General features: G+C 33.1%; 1 protein-coding gene across 3 annotated transcripts in view; it reads right to left on the reverse strand.

Moving 5' to 3' along the window:
• The window catches only part of IPO11 (importin 11), a 157,878-nt gene that overhangs the window by 68,402 nt on the left and 65,432 nt on the right, over positions 1-24,044 (reverse strand). For all 3 annotated transcript variants that reach the window (XM_019743722.2, XM_074328906.1, XM_019743732.2), the window contains exons 20-22: positions 23,068-23,181; positions 15,446-15,561; positions 5,266-5,342 (exon numbers count right to left, since the gene is read on the reverse strand). In XM_019743722.2, coding sequence (XP_019599281.1) covers positions 5,266-5,342; positions 15,446-15,561; positions 23,068-23,181 — 307 coding nt within the window. The remainder of the gene's footprint in view (positions 1-5,265; positions 5,343-15,445; positions 15,562-23,067; positions 23,182-24,044) is intronic.

The following is a 24,044-nucleotide window of genomic DNA, read 5'->3' on the forward strand; positions in this document are numbered from 1 at the left end:
AAAAACTGACATCAATCTATAACTTAATGCTTTCCATATAATTCCCGCTAGTTAAACCAATTTAGAAAAAAATGTAAGCTCCTTTCTTCTTCCTTTGAGAAAAGACTACATAACCATTTGACCCAACCTTTGAAATCAAACTAAATGTCTAGCGTTAGCATGGCAAACAACATGCAACTGAATCATTTCACCAACATATTTTGACATCTGCTTAAATGGGTTCACTCAGTAAGCATTTACTGAATGTATACTGTGCTGGCCCTGAATATGCCACCCTAATTATGAAGAGTCCAGTCCCCATTACACTCCAAAAAATGACATTGTGTTTAGATATTCTCAACTGTTGGGTTTTGTTCTGCAAATATGCTCCCCTATAAAAACCTAGACATTAAAAAAAAAAAAAAATCTTAAAAAAGCAATTACCAGAATTAACACAGGAAAATGATATTTTTTTAGCTATTCTTTTTCAAGTGCAAAGTAGAAAACTATTATTAAAATTGAATATGACCAAAGTTCACACAGTGATATTTTACAAGTCTTATAACATACAGTACGAATACAATAAAATGCAGAATGTATATATATAATTATACAGATCAAAACATGACACCAAAATATCATGTATATCTAAAACCTGCCATTATTTATTGTTAATATTTAGAAATTCTATTCACTTGCAGTAAGACAGATTAAAAATTTTTTTTTCTGGCAAAATACTAGCCTAGGGATATCTTATAGCACATGGGATATCTAGCTCATATTCTAGCAAAGAAACCATTCTATTTAGAGAGAACTTCCCATATAGTTTCATAAGAATATGACAACCCTACCTCTAGCTCAAAATGTATTTCAAAGGCATTAATTTCTAAACTTTAGGATTTAACAGATTAATTTAAAATGAGGATACGGAGGGGACAATGTCTGACCAATTTGGTACCATGCTAACGAAAGACATACAAAGAAATAAAGGCTGTCATCTAAATATTTTCAAAATCTTAGGATAAAGGTGTAGGCCTTTATAATGGATGAAGTTATCCTTATGAAAAATTCACATTACCTTTTTTCTCCTCAAGGAGAAAAGTTCTCTCAAGTTTGGACTTGTGCACATTGCTTAACAGGCCAACATTAAACAGCAGACTGGCAATATTTAAGTGAGTTGATATTTAAGTGAGAACTTAGAATGGCTACATTCCAGGAATATCAGGAAACATAATTTCTAAATCATCATCATCTAAAATTTATCAAGCTCTATAATGAAGAAAACACTATTTTAGACATACTCATCTTAAAAACCATAGCATCCATCTCTTCTTACAGATATTTTAAAAACTATTCCTGGATCAATCTATATAAGCAAATATTCATGTGATTAGTCTATTTCATACTTGTTCTCCATGCCTCCATCATGTGACAGATAGCTATCATTAAATTTTCTAGGATATGCTAGCATCAGAAAATATCAAACACTGATACTAAATATATCCCTAAAATTTATAAATTTACCCGTTTTGAGGTAGATTGAACCTGTTCATTGTATCTATGAGTTCCTAGTGACATTCTGAAGAAAAATTATTGTTTGGTGTTAGTAGCAGAACCATGTAATAGATCTGCATTTATTTGCAGACCTGTGAATAATTAAAGTCAAACGTTCTCAACCAGGGCAGTCTTCCCCTTTAGGGGACATCTTGCAATGTCTGGAAACTTTGGTTATTAAAACTGGCATATAGTAGGCTGAGGCTAAGGAAGTTTAATCTTAAGATTCCCACAATGCACTGGACTGCCCCTCACAACAAAGAATTACCTGGACCAAAATGTCAGCAGCGTCCAGAATGAAAGCCCCTCATTTAAGTGCTCAAAAAAGTTTTCTTTCACAGACTGAGAGAGAGGTCTGAGGCAAATCAGTAGCCCATCAAAGTATCTAATTATGCTATGTGCATATATGGTTTATATCTATTAGTCAAATTATAATTTAGACGACGCTTTGTTTTTCTGTATTCTTTTGCTCCTATTTTTAATTTGTATTTTCTAATGTTACATTTGATTCTGTTAAGTTTCTGTAAAGGGGACAAAGAATAAATGATTGGATTATGCTACAGAAATTCAATAGGGTATCTATTTTTGTTTAACCATGCTAGTTAATGTTTATATTTGGAAATGCAACTGTAATAGTTTATTCTATTTCAAATTCTGATAAAATATGAAGGCTAAAATGTGTGAGATCATCACGAAGGCAGGTGGGAAAAAATCCCTTCCAAATTAGATAGGAAGTTACTGGCAGAAAAATTGTATTGGTCAAGGAATATTAGTTTGGCGTTTTCAACAACATGGACAAGAGCCAGTCAGATGTTTATCTTTTAAGTAATGAGATCTAAGTAAATTAACAGTATAAAATAGATTTAAGGGATTTTAGAACCAAATTACCAGAATTACTTTTAGTTAAAGCCTCTACTTAAAATATCTCCCATTGTACTTACATTTAGGGAAAAGAATATAAAATGAATTTTAGTCTTGGATTTAGTCACATTTAATTAACATATCCTAAAAATCATTAACTAAAGATATCTTACAGTGTTCAATATTGATGGTTTTAGGTGTTTTAAATGAAAATGAGACTCTTCCTGCCAGCAGCTTTATTTCTACTTAGTAAAAACAATAGCTACCATATCCATTAAATAAGTTTTTAAAAATCACTTATCTAATAAAGAATATGTTTAAACTAATAAGAAAAATTTTATTCATTTAAGAATATTTATTCTTAAAAAAATAAATATTCTGGTTGTACTTCAAAATAAATTTTAAAGTTCATCTGAAAATGTATATGCAAAAAGCTATGTCAAACAATATAAATTGGTTGTACAGTACTCAAAGAAAAATAAAGATAAGATTGATGTCACGGTATACTAAACATGCACAGCTATAACTGAACAGAGTTCATTCATATTACTAAAGCAATTACACATACCACAATGAATAAAACAAACTATATATAATCTTTTTTTGTTTTGGAAAATGTAGGGAATATGTAATTTGATAGCACCCGTTATCATCTATATTCATTGAAACTATGAAATATAGAATGTTTTAAATCTTTGAAAATTAAAAGAGCTTAAATCAAATACCAATGATCACAAGGATGAAATTTCACTAGTTATTATTCAGTTAAGTAACAAATCCTACACAGCCAGTGGTTGGGTACTTTTTCCTTTACAATAGTAGCAATGTTAATAGCAATAGTAGTAGTAATAAATACAATTGCAAAACACTTAAATCGTGCTTGCTATGTGCTAGGCGTTATTCTAAACATATGAAAGTCCTTTTTGACTCATAAGTACTATGTATCAACTACAAAGCTTTCTATGGTAAAACTATACTATAGTCCTCATTAATAAAATCTGCACTCAAAATAGTGTTATAAGGTTATAGCAGAGTTATGCTTTCTGATTATGTCTCTCCTTCCTCTCTCCTACTGTACTGTAAAAGCCATGCATGCTGAACTTAAGTGGGGAACACAAGGTGATGTGAAACCACTGTCCAAAATCACCATATGTGGAAGTGCCTGAATCCTGTTCGTGACAAAGTTGACCACAGGTCTGGGTTGAGGTTTCCATTCTTAGGTCAAGTATAAAGAAACACTGTGGATTACCCATAGTGGCAACTGTATGTGGTCTTCAATTAGCTAGAATAGAATTAAAAGGCTTTCACCAGAGTAAAGTAATGTGAAAGGACATTTCCTATTCTTTTTCTCTATGACGTCTTAAAGATGGACAAAACTTTTTCTATCAATAAGTGGTCTATTGTCACTGTCTTCATCTTTGGGAATTTTTCCCATAATTTTATGGGAATTCTTGATGATAAACAGCAAATAGCTCTTTATTAGAAAACAGGGTATTTTGGTGTTACTGAGATCTTGTCTGTTCTAAAGAATGGGTTAGAAAACTAGAAAAACATGAAAATGTGAAGGACTAACTAAGTTATCTAGAGACCATGGTCATCCAGCAAATGAGGAAAGATTCTTTTTTTAACGAGTCATAATTTTGTTTTAGTCCACATTTGTTGAGTCTCAGAATGAGTCTACTCTATAGTACATCATTATAGCTCAGTAATATTTCTGTCTCTAATAAAACTGCTCATTACAAATAAGTTCTCAGAAAAAACAATCTTCACATTATTACCAAAATAAGTATGCTTCATTTTCTAGCATTTTCCTACCCTCTCTTGACAATATCAAACTACTCAGTAAGTATACCCAAAGTTCTAATGAAGGAATTAAAGATACTTCATGGATGAATCTTAAAGAATGTGGACTCTGAACGGAAAAGCTTAAATATTTTTTTACATTTTAAAACTAATGATTTTTTTAAATGGTAGTATTGTATAGACTAAAAAAAGAATATAAGGACCAGTAAGTAGCACTGTATGTAATTCTTGAACATTCTATCTGTTTAAATGTGAATCTGCATGGGTAAAATCCCTCACAAAACAACAACTCAACAAACAAAACATATTTTTTTTAATTTAAGAATATTCTGTTCTTGTGAATGGTTGCTGATATGTAACAGAAAAATATTAATTTTCTATTATCAATTATCATCAGACTACACGTTCACATTGCCAAAAACGTATCTAATTAGATCTCACCCAAGTGGCTAAAGGGGACTAATAGCTACTCCTGGCAGTGTCCAGTTCTCTGGTTTCATGTACCAAAAACTTTGCTTCAAAAACATTAAGCTTCATGATTTCACAACTCATCTATAAGTATCACTTCAACAAACAATAATACGCTTCCCTAATATTTATTAATCTTTATATGTGGTTCACATTGTAGTTCCTTAGCTAAGTCAGAAATATCTACAGAGTATATTTGTGAAAAAACTGACAGCACAAAATCACTTTGTAAAAGAAGCTGGATAAAGCCATGGTATACAGAAGCAGTTTTACAATATAATCTTTTAAATACCATATAGAACTTCTATCAAACAGCAATTTTACCAAAGTTCAAACTTAATTTGTAAATAGTTTCCTAAGAACTTTTTTGTTTTTATTTAGTAATTTAGTAAATTAGCGTTTGCTCTTTAATGAGCCGAAATGATTCTTAAAAGTTACAGAGAAAAAAATCTAGAAACAATTGAAACACTATCCAACGTATCTACATATCTGTCAATATCAGAGACATCAGTAAAAGCAGAAGGTATAATATAAAGTCACCTATAATGCCCCAAATTATGGCTGCATTCAAAAACAGTAAGTTTATGCTTTAATACATACCAAGAAGTGGTGACATATTCTGAAATATACGAAGCAATTCTGGTGTAATACATGGGCTGTTTTCCAATGTCACTAACCTGGGGAAGGGAGGGAAAATTAAATCACTTTCTGTAACCATTAAAGCAATTAACAATAAACCTTAAATATATACATATACATAAAACAACTATCCCATCTAACGAAAGAAATAAAAACAAACAATACAGAAAGTTATCAAATTATCTTTCCAGAAAAAAATTACCAAACTCATCAAAATTAATAACGTATCTACAAATCATGTAATATGATTTCTAGATACATAGCAAAAATAGGAAGGAAGGTAAGTACATACTAAAACATGTAAAATTATGATGATAGCAAAAGCATGATTATTATGGATTAGTCAAGGAGAGATAAAAATTGCTCATTGTTTTCATTTTCTTGATATAGTCTTGTCGCATGAAACTGATGTGTCCCTTCAATGAGACACTAGACTAATTAATTAGTAAAACAACTTACGTTAAATGTTTAATAAATATGAACTTATTAAAACTTAATAAATATGAAAAGCTCAATCTCATTCACAGTATTAGCAATCTGAAACAATCAATGTATAAAAAATAAAAATACATATATGGGTTGTGGTTTATCACAGAAGTGTGCAGTTGGTTTACCTCATCAACTCCACCCTCCCCCAAAGAAGTTAAAGAAGAAAAAACATGACTGTCACAATAGCTGCAAGAAAAGGCGGTGGGAGGTAAAAGTCCTAGTCAAAATTTAACATTCACTATAAAAACTCTTATCCAATTATAAATAGAAAGAACTTCCTTTACCTGATGAGAGTACCTACCAAACACAGAAAACACACCTAGTGATGATATGTGGAAACTGTTCTCTGGAAAAACAGAAACATGCCTCAAAGAATATCCTCTATTATCTTATCTACTGTCCCATCTATTGAGTGTATGTATGTATGGAGGGCCTCTAACACGATATGCAAGCAAGTTACGAAAAGATACAAGGGTAGGGGAAGAAAATTAAAATCTTTATTCACAGAACATATGACTAACAGAAAAGAGAGGGAGAAAAAAATTCATAAACAAATTATTCAAATTCCTAAGAGAGTTCACAAGGTTGCTGAATGTATCGCTCAATATACTATAATGGCCTTCCTCTTCTCACCAGAAGCAGGAGACACAGATAGACATTTCATAAACATGGTAAGATGCGAAAACACAAAACACAATATTCCAAAATGCTGGTAACACAGTACACTATAAAGTATCAGTTGTTTACCCTCATAAACCAATGTCCATCATCATGAGAGTGTATCGTACTGCGCATTGCCCAGGAAAAGATCGAAATTTGAAGCACAGTTTCTACTGAATGCGTGTTTCTTTTACACCATTGTAAAGCTGAAATATCGTAAGTTGAACCATTGTAAGTCAGAGACCATCTGTACCAAAATCACCTGAATTTCTATACATCAAAACAAACACTTAAGATTTAAATGATGAGGTTATTAGAACCATAGACACAAAAATCTAGCATCATAAAGATGTCAACTCTCTCTAAATTGTTACACAGAATCAATAAAACTTCAATTCAAATCCCTACAGTGCTCTTCCTGGAAATTAGGAGGCTAATTCTAAAATTATATGGAAGGCAAATGACCAAGAACAAAACATTTCTCAAGAAAACAAAAAGTATGAGGGGTAGGAAAATATACTTGTTTTACCATATATGATTTACTATAAAACCACTGTAATTAATATTGTAAACAGAATAGAAAGCACAACAAACAGATCTTTTTGACTATGACAGAAGAGGTTCCAAGACTCAGTATGGAAAGGTGGACTACTCAGTATTTCATGGTGAAATTGGACCTCTACCTCATACAAAATACAGGAAGTAATTCCAAGGCTCATATGAAAAGGGTACAACTTGACATTACAAGATGTCAGGAAGACATTTTTATGGTTTTAGGTTAGAGAAAATCAAATAAAAAGACATTTAAATATGACTACATTAAATTAATAATTACTATGCATCAAGAGGCCTCAAAAAAGTTAAAATGTAAGTCACATACTGGGCGAAGATTATTTGCAATACATGTAACTGACATATGAATAGTATCCAAAGGAATAATATCCAAAAGAAGAGAAAAATGGACAGAACACATGAACAAACATTTCACAGAAGATACAAAAGGTGGCAATAAACTTTATAAAAAAATATACATACATATATATCCAATTTGATGTGTAAGCAAGGAAATGTAAATTTTAACGAAACAAGGGACAATTTTACGCCCACCAGATTACCAGAATTTTACATCTGATATACCACATATTGACAAAGTTATAGAAAAATGCTGATAGGAGTTATCAGGTTGGTATAATCTCTTTGGAAAACAATTATTACCTAGTAAAGAGATTATGTGTATATTATACACTTATGACCAAACCATTTCCACTTATGGGCATGAATGTATATAGTGCATAAGGTCTCATACATTTGTACTAGGAGTCGTGTAAAAAAAAATGTTCAGAGTCACATTATTTGAAATTCAAACAAAATGCAAAATGAGTGAATGAATTCTCTTATGTTCACAGCATTAAACTCATTAATATGGACAAATCTCAAAATAGAGAGCCAAAAAAGCAAGTTAGAACACATAAAATACAATTTACATAAAGTTAAAACACATTGTCTAGAGATGCACACACATCATTTTTAAAACATTAAAACATAAGAATGAAGACCAAGGACTGAAAACAAAAATACGGGTTCGGCAGGTTCTCCCTGGCATGGAAGCAGGAGGATTCAACAAACATGCCACACACCATGAGCTTCACAGACGTTCTTACTGTTCCATTTCTCACCCCGGGAATGGAAATGGATTTTCATTTTATGTAAGTTATAAATAATTACAAATAATATGAGCTCCGTATTACTTTGTATCTACAAGTATAAACTATTTTGCAAGTTTTAAATGATAAAATCAGAGGGGGCGGGACACAGTGGAAGCCAGCCACCCACAAAATGAAGTACTTCCCAAGCGCACAAGCAATGGCATCTCTAGACACCTTGCCTCAATAACAAGATTTGATTCAACTTTTAAAGAATAAAATTTCAAACAACCCAATTGAAAAATGGACAGAGGACCTGGAGAGACATTTCTCCAAAGAGGACATACAAATGGCAAATAGACATATGAAAAAATGCTCAACAACACTAATCATCAGAGAAATGCAAATCAAAACCACAATGAGATATCACCTCACCCCAGTCAGAATGGCTATCATCAACATGACAAATAGTAACAAATGTTGGAGAGGCTGCGGAGAAAAAGGAACCCTCATATACTGTTGGTGGGAATGCAGACTGGTGCAGCCATTATGGAAGGCAGTGTGGAGGTTCCTCAAAAAATTACGAACAGAATTACCATATGACCCAGCAATCCCTCTCCTGGGTGTCTACCCAAAAAATCTGAAAACATTTATACATAAAGACACATGTGCTCCAATGTTCACTGCAGCTTTACGGTGGCCAAGACATGGAAACAACCAAAATGTCCTTTGATAGATGAATGGATAAAGAAGTTGTGGTATATATACACAATGGAATACTATTCAGCGGTAAGAAAAGATGATATAGGAACATTTGTGACAACATGGATGGATCTTGAGAGTGTAATGCTGAGCGAAATAAGTCAGACAGAAAAAGCAGAGAACCATGTGATTTCACTGATATGTGGTATATAAACCAAAAACAACAAAAGAACGAGACAAACAAATGAGAAACAAAAACTCATAGACACAGACAATAGTTTAGTGGTTACCAGAGGGTAATGGGGGAGGGGGATGGGAGATAAGGGGAAGGGGGATCAAATATATGGTGATAGAAGGAGAACTGACTCTGGGTGGTGAACACACAATGGGATTTATAGATGATGTAATACAGAATTGTACACCTGAAATCTATGTAATTTTACTAACAATTGTCACCCCAATAAATTAAAATAAATAAAAATAAATAAAATTTCAGGAAAAAAAAAAACATGTTTATCCTATTCACCTTTAAAACAACCATGAAACCACAAGAAAAACTCATGGGATTTCCCTGAGGAAAAAAAAAATGAAGGGCATATTCTAAATCCCAGAAGATGTTTAAAAAACTCTCTGTCAATGGGTCCAGATCAAGATCTGTCTGAAGCTTGTTGGTTCCCTCCCACTGTCATTACCTTAGTAAAAAGGCCATTCAGGTCATTAGCACTCTCACTTCTTACATTAGTTTCCACAGTGTAAATCATGTAATTAAAAAGAACAAAAAAGACTCGAAGAATTTAAACTGTTTAAATAAAATGGCATGGTATGTAACTCCAGATTAAACAAATAAGGATTTGGGAAAGAGAGGAAGTTTAGGAAACAAAATCAAAGCACTAAATTCTTTACCATCAAGGAAAAGGAAAAAGTTACTATTTTGATGAATAATTAGACAAAGCTCTATCTATGTACCAACATCTTTGACTAATGTAAAATTTCATGTTACCCTTACACAAAAATACAGAAAGACAGAGCATAAAGTAAAAAGATAGACATTTCAATTCAACAAATAAATGTAAGAACATAACAATTGTTTTGAAGTAAAGCATCTTTGGTTCGGTTAAAATATAAAAATTTGTTCTGTGTAGACGACATAACTAAATTTCAAAAAGAAAAGCTAAAATGTATAAGATGAACAAAGACAGTTAAGTCAAATCTAAACAAAATAAACCATATGACAACATTAATATTAGGTAAAATTTAACTGCAAAAGAATGAAAGGTAGAAAATTCATCACTCCATACAGCTATTACATCACATGATGCTTCATGAAAGTATTTTAAATACTGTATTTTACTAAATCTTTTAACAATATACAAAGTACCAAAATTTTATGTAGTGAATAACATTTTCAAAAAACTACAGATCAAAAATGCGAGAAATAAAAAAGGGACACTGAAAGAAAAATGGGATACTTCAATAAATCAGTGTCAAGATGAAAAAGCAAAATACAGTAAAAAATAATAGATATATAAGAGTCTGCATCTTTACCATCATTATTATTTATGTGAACATATTACAAAAATTAAGCTGATAATAAGTCATTAAAATTCACATTAAGTTTTAAAATTTGTACAAGTGACATGTTATATTTACATTGCAATAAGTCCAGACCTGAATCTGTACTCTAACATCAGCAAAAAATAAATGTTGGCTCAGGCTCAAGAAGTCATTAAAAAATTGAAATGCTACCACCGAAATAAATAATAGATTATCCTATACAAGTATATCAAGAATTAAGGGAAACAGGCAGTTGTACTCCAAAACATATTCACAACTTTAAATGTTTTAGCATTTAAGAAGAACAAAGGTAGGACAAGGGTTGGGGGTGGGTGAAAAAGGAGCAGGGACTAAGTAAAAATTGGTTGTTACAAAGTAGCCATGAGTATCTAAGGTATAGCATAAGGAATATGGTCAATAATATTGTAATAACTATGTATGGTATTAGATGGGTAATAGCTTTATTGGGGTGATAAATGGGAGGTGGTTAGGGAGCACGGTGAAAAAAGGTAAAGGGATTAAGAAATACAAATTGGTAGTGAAAAAACAGTCATGGGCAAGTAAAGTAAAGCATAGAGAATATAACAATAATATGGTAATAACTATGTATAGTGCCAGGTGGGTACTAGACTAGTCAGGGGAATCACTTCTTAAATTATATAAATGTCTAACCACTATGCTATACACCTAAAATTAATACAGAGTAATACTGAATGCCAACTGCAGTTGAAAAATTAAAAGGGGGGGGGGGGGAATATGTGAAAGGGATTAAGAGGTTCAAATTTCCCAGTTATTGCAATAGTGTGGTACATGTCAGATGGTTGCTAGACTTACAGTGATCACTTCTTTAGGTATATAAATGTTGACTAACTATTGTGTACCCCTGAAACTAATATAATGTTGTTTGTTAGCTATATTTTAATAAAAATCTTTTAAAAAAGAACAAAGGTAATAAACTAACCAATTGTATTACAGCTTTAAGAAAATACAAATACAACTAAGTGTAGGAAGTAAAAAATCTGAAGTAGAAATAAAGTAATGAGAGAAACATGGAATTCATAAACCATGTAGTTATTTCATATTAAAAAAAAAAAAAAAATCTCTAACAAATGTACTTTAAGAGATAGAACAAAACTAAAAATAACAGATAAAACAAATGCACATATCTTTTTTTATTAGTACTTGAAAGGACTAAGTACCAAAATTAACAGACATCGAAAATCAAAACCAAAATAAATATTTATAAACTAACAACTAAGAAACAACCTGAGAAAGTTATCAAAACTGTGATTGACTTCTGAGCTGTGCCATGAGTCCCTCTACAGTTCCCTTTATTCTCGAATTTTCAAATGTTCCCTAAAATAGTTACCATATTACTGAGAACGTTCTAGTACAAAGGAAATGATTTTTGGTAAATTAGTAAAATAAACAGAAACTTGATGTAAGATCAAATAGTATCACAAAATGTGTATTATAGATCCAACTCATTTATAAACAGAGGGAAAAAATAAAACTAGATAAAATATTAGAAAACAGAGTTATGCAATATATTAAAGTATAATTACCCTACTAAGTAATGTTCATCTCAGGAAGTCAAAGTTTTCTAAAGAGAGAGTTTAAAAAAAAAAAAATAGAATGATATAATCTCCTGAGAAGATGACAAACAGCAATGAAATTAGTTTTTTAAATGATGAAGAACATTATTACATTTAATGGTCTATAGCTAATGCTGGTTGTTTATCAGTATTCATTACCTGATTCTATTTCCTGGAAATAAAAAGCAAAACAAAATTGTTCATGCAATGTCTTTAGTTCAAATCCTGTTTAAAAAATACTTTATACTATTACATGTTTATATTATAAAAGAAAATTAAAAGTTATTGAGCTAAATCTTAGAATGCAGGTTAAATGTCAAAAAAAAAAAAAAAAAAAAAGCCTAAAGAAGTAGAAAGACGAGATAAATATAAGAGCAGAAGTTAATAGGAAACAAACATGCAACAAAGAGCACCCAAGCCAAGGGTTGGTTCTTTGAGAAGACTAATAACGTTGGCAAATCTCTATCTAGCAAGATGAATCAAGGGGGCGAGGGCGGCGCGAGAGACCATTAAAAAAAAAAATCACATAATCGGTCTGAAGAGTTTCATTTTATATATATGACCACAAACATCAAGTGGTACAGGTTATCCCAAATAAGCTCAAATTCCCTTTCTTCAACATGACAGTTTTATACCTTTGCCTCCCCACAAACCTCTCATATCTTCATACACTTCCACTCCAGCCCAACACTCAGCTGATGACTACACTTCATATTTTGTTGAGAAAATAGAAGCTATTAGATGGAACACCTTCCTATCTTATTCCACTAGAATACAGAAATTCATCTTGCTGCCTCCAATTAAAATGGATGAAGTGTCCCTGCTGTTATTTAAAAAAAATCAAAAAAAATAAAAAAAATCAACCCCTCTACTTGCGTTGAATCCCATCCCTTCTTGCCACCTTCAATTATCTCACTCTCTCCGGAGTCTCATCCATCCCTCTGGATTTTGCATTCCACACACCAGCCAATGGTTACCAGATTTCTACACTCCTTTTCATGGCAAAAGTTTCCAAACAAGTTGTCATTGCTCACAGTCAGTATTTAGTTAACTCCAATTCTAAACTATGTTCTTACTACTCTACTGAAACCCCACCTAGCAACTCCATGTGGCCAAATTCACCTCTCTGTACCGCTCTTACTAGGACAATCACTGACATGTGACAGAGCAGGCCACTCCTTCTTTCTAGGGAATAGCCCCTCTCCTGGCTTAGTCATCAAAGCTGACTCCTCGTGTGACCTCTAAATGACCTCTAGTTCTTCAGGAGTCGGCCTTGAGCAGCATGTTCTCTATCTGCCCTTCTCTTCCTAAGCAATCTCACCAATTTTCAGGCTTTAAATGTCATATACAAAGTGCTAACCACTTCACAAATGTTATCTCATCCTCACAACCACCACAAAAAGTTGGAATTATATTTCCTCATTTAAAGATAAGGAAACTAAGGTTTACAAGATGATTACAGACCTAACACAGTGGTTTAATTGGGATTGGCACCGATATCTGATTCAAAATGAGTTCTAACCCACTAAGAAAAATATATGAAGAAATGTGTACCCTGACTCTTTAAAGAATCTTAGCTATTAATAAATTTGGTAAATTTAAAAAAATGCATTATAATGATTTAATTTTGTTTAGTTATAACTAAAGGCTAGGGAAAAAGAAATTGCCATTAACAGAGCAATGAACTTATATTACTCCCTGTTTATATAATCCTTAGAAAATTTATACACCTTTAATAAACACATTAATATACTAAGGCTATACTACTGATAAATATCTGAATGTCTCTTCACTATTACTAATATTTTTAATTTTTCTACTAGCCAATATCATATACCATGTTTCTCCGAAAATAAGACCTAGCTGGACAACCAGCTCTACAGCGTTTTTCGGAGTAAAAATTAATATAAGACCCGGTCTTATTTTACTATAACATAAAGGTCTTTAATAATATAACACAATGTAACATAACACCAGGTCTTCATTTTTGCTCCAAAAGATGCATTAGAGCTGATTGTCCCACCAGGTCTTATTCTCGGGGAAACACGGCAGTATCTATTAGGTTGGTGCAAAAGCAACTACGATTTAAAAGGTTGAAAATAATTGCAAAAACCGCAATTACTTTTGCACCAACCTAATACATGTTTACAGGAAAGTATTTATGTGCCAGAGATTAATGTTTTAATTTGTAATCTACAGTAGGGGTCGGCAAACTATAGCTCATGGGCCAAATCTAATCCATATCCTATTTCTGTAAATGTTGTTTTATTGCTACACAGCCGTGTCCATTTGTTGACATACTGTCTATAACAGCTTCGGTGCTAAGAGCAGTGTTGAATCATTAAGACAGTGCACAGTTCAGGAAGCCTAAAATATTTACTGTCTGCTCCTTTACAGAATAAAATTCCCAATCTCTTATCTAAAGTAATCCACCTTGTACAAATAAAAATATATGAATATAAAACATTCCAAGATATGCTAATTTACAATCAGACCATCCAGAAATTATTTAACTTCACACAACATAACCTAGAAAATATGAGAAATATACATTGCAAATAAATATCTACCTATGTTTTAAAATCGTATATCTAGTGTTCTAATACAGATCACTGATTGTAATTTGCACCAAAGATAATTTCTATAAATCAAAAAACAGTTCATTCCTAGACATGTAAGCAAAAGGAAGGAAGGAAGGAAGGAAGGAAGGAAAGGGAAGGGAAGGGAAGGGAAGGAGGGAGGAGGGAGGTTGGTCCCAAACGTTACTATGGTTAATTTTTGTGATTTGCTTTTATAATTCCAATATCAGTTTATATATTGGAATTTTTACACCTCTCCTATATTATAAACTACATCTGAAGCAGAGATTGGCCTTGCAGAAAACTGCTACCATCAATAAGATAAACTTAATAAAGCAAAATGATTTCCTACCCCAGTTCCTTACATATGTGGCACTGAGCTGCCACTGAAACAGATTTTTGTGTTTGTGCGTGCGTGTTTTTAACCTTTTCACACTATACACTATACTTACCCACTTAGTAAAATAAAATATAAGTGAAGAATAAGTAGTACTAACATTTGGGGTTGAGGTATATAATCTCAGTACTTAAATTACTGGGTAAGATAAGAGGTTGAAAATAACTGAACGATTCCTACAAAATCTAACTTAACACATTGTTAAAAGTTTTAAGGCAATTTTCAGTTTGAAAAATTTTCAAGATCCCAACTTTACATTCCAAATTCCAAAAGATGAAATGCAGCCTGAGTTCTTACTGAAACTTCCCCTTTAACTTTGACTACTGTAAGCCTACACTGAGTAAGTTGCCAAGAAAAGATGGAGGTATTACGTTACCCAGTTCAGAGAAACTGATGTTATGTTTTTGTTTTTAAAATGCTGAGTTTTTAAGCCCAGTTACATGACCTTTGCTTTATTGGCATGAGAGTAGGGAAGGCCAAGAAAAAAAAATAAGATCCATGGTATCAAGTTTTTCCTCTTACCATAATTCTAAACCATCTTCCAGAAGATAAACATGTGGAGGCTGGGAAACATCTGTACTCAGTTGAATAACTGGGAGCAGGAAAGGGTACAGGTTCTTGCTGTCTGCTCCTAATCCCTATGGGAAGTATAAATAAAACTTATAATAACATAAGACACTCTAAGGTACCATCACCCCACCAAAAAAATCACCTGTCATATAAAAAAAGCCCTAAAACCAATTTATGAAAAGAAATCAATCAGATTTTAAAGGACGGTCCTAACTATAAACACTACTAAAACAAAGTTAGATAATTAGAAAGCAAATAGCAAAAAAAAAAAAAAAAAAAAAAGGCAACAAACAAACAAACAAACAAAAACTATTCAATTGCCTAAAGGTAGTAAAACCATATACACTAAGACTGCACACCTGTTCATTTAAAGAGATTTCACATACATGTATTTTCCCATCTGTGACTTCTAAAGAGGTGTTCACACTGAAATATTAAATTCTGTAAGTTATCTCACCTAAATAACTAGTCTAAAATGAACCTAACCTAAATGCTTATCAGATAATTAAATTGTGGTACATTCATATTTTAGAATACTGAGTAGCCATGAAAAAGGATTAGGCATGGAAAACAATCACCAAAAAAATTACAAATCAGATTTAAAAGGTGCAGAAGTATATATAACAATTCCATATGCCAAATAATTTTTTTTTAATAGCTACTTTTCTATATGTGCAGCTATACAAAGGCTGGACAATTAAGGTTGCGAACTTTCCACCACATCAGCACACCTTAATTATCCGACCTCATATGCATAAAAATGTGTCTTGGGAGAAAATAGAAAAAAATGTTAACGTTAATTAAATATAGAAAGGGGAAAAGGATGTTGGAAGGGGCTAAAAAGAGGTTTTTCTTTCACTTTTTTTGTCAAGCTTTTAAAAAATATATGCACATATTATTTTAATGAAGAAATTTTGCTAATATTTTTAATGAGCTCAGAACACAAAGATAGAAAAAGAAGATAGAATTTTATCTATAATTCTAATTTGACTAATTACTGTCCTATGAAAGTTGACTCAGTGTATCACACTCAAGTTAGGCACTCTGAAAGAAAACAAAAAGGATAAAAAGTCCATTTCTAATCTGTAATAATCTCTATAATCTGATATACACAGAAGGGAAACCAAATAAACTATCAAACACCTTCTCACTTTGGAAATAATTCAAATGTCAATATAGTTCATAGAAAATTACAATACAAGAAAATATATATGCATTCCTCTTTTGGTGATATATATATATTAAATTGTCTTTATCAGTGGAGCCTAGATACTTCAGTGGAAATATAAAAAGCTTATCCTTAAATAGGTTAAGTTAGGCCCTTTTTATAACTAAAAATAAGTTGAAAGACCTTATTAAAGATTTTTCCAAAGAAGAGAATTATAAAAATGTCACATTTAATAAAGTAGCATATTGGGCCTTAAAATTCAGTTAAAATATCACTCTCTGTAGCTGAATCTTTACCAGAACAAAAAAAGAAAGAACATTTAGAAAAATTAGCCAGGTTTATATTGATTATCAAGTAGACTTAAGATTTCCTAGGAAAATTAGAATCGATCTACTTACGAGTACATCCCTATAAACATAATATGCTAGCATTAGCAAAACTAAATTAAGCAACTGCTGAACAGGCAAGACTATCAGTCCAAGCTTGAAGACATTCACCTTTGTTATCTAGTGGCCTAAAAAATGTGACCAATCCCAGACATGCAGCTTTAAGTAAACCCGAACATTCTTTTGGCCCATGGCTATAGCTATAAGACTTGTCTACAATACTACTCTGAAAGTTCAAAAATAAATTCATGAGTTGTTAATAAAATTATCAGCAATGCTTAAAGGGGAAAAATCATATCCTACTGTAATTACCTACGACATAAGGGAAATAGGTGTAGGGACAAGGGACTCTCTCTGTACTACCTGCTACTGCCTGTGAATCTATCATTATTTTTTTAACTTAAAGAGAAAAAGAAAATAACACACACTGAACACTGGCATTTCTCAGGCTATTGTCTTTGGCTCTCTTCTCAAGTCTCATGTACAGCAGGTTCTCGAATAACGTCTTTTTGTTATAACACTGATGAGATGCCATAGGAAGTTAACTCATATTTATATCAATTAGCCTATAGTAAAATTGGTTGCTGTAGCTCATTTTGCTTAAAGTGGCAGAACCAGTCAACAATGTTAAGGACTTACTATATATGCTGATAATGTTCAAATCTATTATCTCCAACCCAAATCTCTGAACACTCTGAATGACTATAGGACTTCATCACCCAGAAGGCATCTCAAACTCTTAAGTCTACTACGGAACCAATTCACTGTTTTCCTAAAAAGTGGTTCCTCTTCCTGCATTTCCTAACTCAAGTGACATGAATGACTATTTTTCTAGTAATAAATTATACTGCAACCACCTCCTGGTTCCTCTTCCTTCTTACCCATATCTAAATAATCCTTAATTCTCTCTCTAATATTTTTCAAATCATTCCTCTTCTCCCCACAATTTTAGTTCAGGTCATCATCTCTTTCATGTCTAACAGAAGAGGCTCCCAGCTACTTTCCCTGGTCTTAGTTTTACCTTATCCCAAACCAGTCCCCAGTGGTACCCTGATTACCTTTCTAAAATAAAAATAACAACACCTTCCTCTGAACTGCAAGACATGTTTTTACAACTTCCTGACCAGGCACCCATACTCAAGCTACATATTCTATGTAGCAGCTAGAGCAAACAACTCAGTATTAAAAATCGCTATGTTAATATATGGAAAAAGTTGGCAGATTTAACTCATGCATTTATTACTGTTCTCTCCCAAGAGCCACTAAAAGAATATAGGAGGATGTGTTTTTAAAGCTCTAAAACCATTAAGTACAAGGATAGTATAAAGAGAGATAAAAGCAACTCATTTTGGAAGCTGGAAAGAAAGACAAGTGATAACTGACTTAGCTGGCTCAGAAACCAAATCTCAAACACAGCAGTGAAAAAAGGGCAAGCAGCAGCCTGATTTACATTACAGAAACTCCAAAAGACTCAGGAACTGATAGCAGAAGGCATTTTGGGAAGGGGGAAGTTGAAAGGGAGGTATTAAAAATAAAAGGACCTCTAGAAAGTGTTCAAAAGGCAGTTTGATGCCAAGATCTCATCCATGTGTACAGTTAAACAACTGGACCTCCCTTGATCCAGCATAAAACCGACCATTTATTTTCTGGTAAAACAAGTGGTCTCAAGACAAGGAGACATCAGGTTATCAAGAGCAGGGATACTATATAAAACAGGGAGAGGTAACATGTAACAGGCATGAGATGGAAAATCTTTCACTAAGGAAAGATCTCAAAAACATGGACCATTCCTCTACAAAACAACCCAGCTAGATCATCCTAAAGAAAAAATCCAGTCAGCAAGTTTTCCATGCATAAACAACCCTTCCAATCAGCTTTTTAGTTCCCACTCCTAAATTTACACTGACAAAATGTTGATACAGTTCTTGAAGTTCGGTGATGGTTACCTAAGGGTTCATTACACTGTTCTTTCTTTTTTTGTGTTTTTCACACAAAAAAGCAGACAACCAAGAATCAACAGACATGACTAAAATACCTAATATGAAAAACAGAGAACAAAACAAACAAATAGAAAACAGCACCATGAAAGAAAACAGAGACTACACATAGAGATGAAAGCTTGGAAAACACTGCATTCATGCAACAAAAATGAAATGCTGTAAAATGATTATTCAACAACACAGAAAGAACTCATAAACACTGAAAACTTTATAACAGAAAAGAAAAACTCAATAGAAAGCTTCAAAGATAAAGTTGAGGGATTTCACTAGAAAGTAGAGCAAAAAGACAAAGAGAAAAAAAAGTAAAAGAGAAGAGTAAGAAAAATAGAGGACTGGTTCATTCATCTATTACCTAAGTAACAAGAAGTTCAGAAAAAGACAAAAGAAAATCAGGAAGGGGAGGAAATAATAAAATATAATAACATAATTAGAACCCAAGAACAGGAGTTTCCAGTTTGAAATGTCCACCAAGTGTCCAGAACATTGGAATAAAAATACACCAACATCATCATGAAATTGAAATGAAAAACACAGAGAAAATCATACAAGTTATCAAAAAGGGAAAGAAGAGATGACACATTCAAGAATCAGCAATTAAAATAAAATGGCTAGGGGTTCCCAAGAGCAACTGTAAAAGCTAGAAGACAAAGGGAAAAAAATGCCTCTAGAATTCTGAGGAAAAAAATCTAGAATTTTATACCCAGTTATACTACTACAGAATAAACACATTTTCACGCATATAAAAATATCAAAAAAATTTACCTCCTGTGAACCTTTTGCAGAATGCCACTGACATTTATGGGCTCCATCAGAAAGAAGAGGTAAAACAAGGAAAAAGAACACAGGTAGAGAAAACAGGTATCCCACAGAAAAGATAGGCAAGAATCCTTTTGATGACAGTGAAAAGGGATCCAGTTCTAACAGCTGTGCACAAGCATAGGGTAAAACCAGTTCAGACTAAATCACATAAGAATGTCCCAGATTTCAAGATTATGAAAATAACAAAACACCTTATATGTCTGAACATATTGAGGGAATGTTTAGATAACAGGTGAAGAGTATGGATTCAATTACATAGAAAACTAAATGTAGTAAGTAGAATTCTAAGATGACCACCAACCATTCTTGACCCCAGTGCACACACACCATTCCCCAGTTATTCAATCAAACACTAATCTAGATATTACTGTGAAGGAATCTTACAGATGTGATTAAGGTCCCAAACCAAGTGACCTTAAGATAATAATATTATCCAGATAGGCCTAACCTAACCACATGAGCCCTTTAAAAGAGTTTTTTCTGTCTAGTTGCATAAGGAAAAGTCAGAGACTCAAACTCTTGGGGGATTTGACATGTGAGAAGTGCTCAAGTAAAGTGGTTGGACTCTAGGGACTGAGATGGGCCCTAGCTGACAGTCAGCAAGTAATCTGGGACCCCAATACTACAGATCAAGAAACTGAATTCTGCCAATTGGCTGAGTGTGTAAGAGATTCTTCCCCAAAGCCTACAAAAGAGAACTTAGCCTGGCAGACAGCTCAATTTTAGCCTGTCAGACCCTATCAAAGAGTGTAGACATGGTATGCCAGACCTCTGACCTATAGAACTACTAGTTAATAAATGGATGTTGTTTTAAGCCACTAAGTTTATGGTAATGTGCTACACAGTAATAGAAAACTTATAAACTAAGCAAATGAAATTACTAATACAGGACTGGAGATTAGGAGAATGGTTGTACAAGAAAGAAAATAAATCACAATATTGAAGGCAATGATATATGCCTTCAATAGCCTTTGTATAGTCACACATATAAAACCACTAAACAGTGACCTAACTTAAATTACAATATAACTATAGTGGTAGGATGGGGGAATAGTAGTCACATAGGAGGGAATGAAAGAAAGAAAGTAAATCTTCATCCTCTGTAGAGGGCAGTCAAGAGAGAAAGCCTACAATGTTTAAATAAAGGATGAACAGTGTAAGTATGTTACTTAGAGCTAGAGAGATAAAAAGCCTAAGAGACAGGGTTAAAATGTTGAAAGTGCATTCTTCCACCAAACAGGAAATGGAGATACTGCTACGTCCCATAAAAAGTCTTCAAGAACTGACTCCTTCACTTATCTAACATGTAAAATTGATCAATACACAAACCTATAAAGAAGAAACGAAAAGTACCACATTCTTTCATGCCTATGGGGCTTTACACAGGCTGGCCAATTTGTTTAAAATATCCTTACCACCCTCATCCCTGAACCATCATCTCATTAATACCTTCTGTTTAACACTATTTAACACCAACACTATTTGGGTACCACCTGTCAGGAAGCCTTCCTGATGGTCCACCTCACCCTCAAATGTGAGATAAGTAACCCACCATGTGCCCCCACTGCACTTAACTAACTGATGGTCTTTCTCTCGACAGCCACATTCACAAAGAGCTTGCTCTACTCATTTCTGTGTCCCAGTGCTGAGTACCACATATTGCATATTGCAGTTTATTTTATGAATGAATGCCTACTTCCACTAAAGCCAACTATTGCAGACGAGAAAGTTTATTTTCAGCCATTACTACCTACCCCAGTCAGGGCCTAGGGTCTTGGATCCCAGAACTAAAAAAAAATAAAAATTTACACTATTAAATGCCTGTTAAATTTTAAAAGTCGTAAGATGGCAGTTTTTTCCATGAAAAGAAACTTACCAGTAACTCTTAGTACAATCTTCTTAAATGTTCAAAGACTTATTTTAAGCTACAGTGTCAATTTTAATATTAAACATTACATGCTTTCTCCCAAGAGGTACAGATTATTATTTGGCTGGAACCTTGTACCCTTTGCCTATACAAATATACAGGGTACTTAAGTGTCGTGATGAAAGGAAAAGGCCCTAGATACTCCAACCATTCCAGGCAGGTTGCTCTGGCCTCCCAAGTTTTCCTGAGGCAACACTGCCTGAAGAGACAGAGAAGCTGGGTTTTTTCACACCTCCCTTAAAAAACTTTCAAATTGAGTTTAAAGACACAAAATGCAAAAGATGTGGGGGTCACTCTTTGTTCTGTTACTTATAAGAGCTATCTCGGTCTAGTCGCTCAATTACCTTTTGTATCCTCATCTATAAAAGACCTTTCAGAATAATCACAAGAATTAAAGGATACACAGGAAGACATGCTAGGCCAGACACGTATTAAAGAGAAAGTACATTTTTAAAAATGTTGTATCACTAGTCATCTATCTAAAACTTCCTTAGACAAAAATTTGTAACTGTAAAGCTCATCCATAGATATTTACTGAAAAAATGAGTTTGTTTCAAAAAAGTGTCAGGGTGCCTGAGAAAGGTTTTCTTTTTAACTAATACTAGAAAGGATTACAAAAAAAAAAAAAGTATTAGAACATGTAAAGCAGTAATTCTTAATTTAGAGAGAGCTCTCCCCATTGGAAAATCTATCAAACTTTGGAGCCAGGGCAGTAAAAATTACTTGAGCATCCCTTACCCAGATATTCTAAGTCTTGGCATTAAGCGCTTCCCTCTCTACAGACTCACTATCAGACTATAACTCACTTTAAGAGTTCAAATGAGAACTACAGTCCCGTTCTCTTTGAAGTTTAGGTTCCTCTCTACCTATTGTACACCCCAGCACCTCAATGTCAAGATGTCTAAAACGAAATTCACTCCTCCCCTCAAAAGCAACTCACCTGTTTTTCTGAAAGGGAAGTTTTTAATTTTAAATCAAGGAAAAAGAATGAAAATGAAGAATAAGTTTATGCAGAAAAATCCTGAATACCAAGAAAACTGCCCGCAAGGTAAAATGAACTGCACTAATTATGAGTCTACCATCACTGGAGACCACTACATCTAAGGATAGAAATCATCTTTAAAAAGTAGAAATCATCTTTAAACAGTTTTAGTTCACACATGAAACATAAAATGTGAGGCCTTTCACTACCATTAACATAAACAACATAAAAACAACGAAAAATTTTAAAGAAAGAAAATACTAAACTAAAAAACTGTGGAGAAGTAACTTACCTGAACAAGATGAATAAGCGTTGTCAGAATAGCACATCTCAACATATTGTGTTCTTCACTCTGCTTCCAAAGAAGAGGCAAATATTGCACCAAACATCCTACATATGGTCGTATCTATCACAACAAAAGTAGGGGAAGCAAAAGAACTGTATTAGGAAAGAAAGCGACTTACTTCAAGAAACACTGACAGACCTATTAAGCCCCAGACAACAAATATTTAATATTTACTAGAGGTATATATTAAGCATATATCCTTTAGTATATGTGCTGCCAAAGCGAGCACTAGCATATAGCCTTTAAAAGATAAATCAGACATCATATAAAGACACAAAGCTCTGTGGTAAATATTTTTAAACAATTTTAAACAAGTACCAAATTTATTGCATGAAATAAAATGTAGGAATATAAAATAACATATTGAGGCCAGTTATTTCTTTAGAGTTTAATAGAAAATACTGTTATATCCTGGTTCTTTTTTTTAATAAAACGGCTTACCTAACTGGAAATAACTGTTTAAAAAAGTCAGTATTTTCTCATTCATTCAACAATTATCTGATGGCATCTGCCAAGTAAGTATCAGGCCCTGAGCACAAAGTACCGTAAAGAAAAGGATAGAAGGGAGACCATACAACCTTTTACAATGAGCAAGGGTAAGTGCAATGGTGAAGGTATACATGAGGTACAGTGGAAACACAGGAGAAGGAAATCCTTTTCAAAGGATAAAATTGTTAAGCTCACTATGGATTAAGCTAACCAGTTTTAAAAATATACCCTGAAGCACAGCACAGCCAGACAATGAGTTTCTTAGAAAATAACATGGATCTACACAGAAGCTAGACAATGCTCCAGCTCGAGGATTACGGTTGCAGTATTTGCAATTGCTCTAATGATTACCCCTCGTGATAAAACAGAAATATTACTGTCACAGCTTCAGTACTATCTACTTCATCCCATGAATTAAAATTAAAAATTGAAAG

This window comes from Rhinolophus sinicus, linkage group LG03 (assembly GCF_036562045.2).
Source record: "Rhinolophus sinicus isolate RSC01 linkage group LG03, ASM3656204v1, whole genome shotgun sequence".
In the NCBI taxonomy this organism is placed as follows: domain Eukaryota; kingdom Metazoa; phylum Chordata; class Mammalia; order Chiroptera; family Rhinolophidae; genus Rhinolophus; species Rhinolophus sinicus.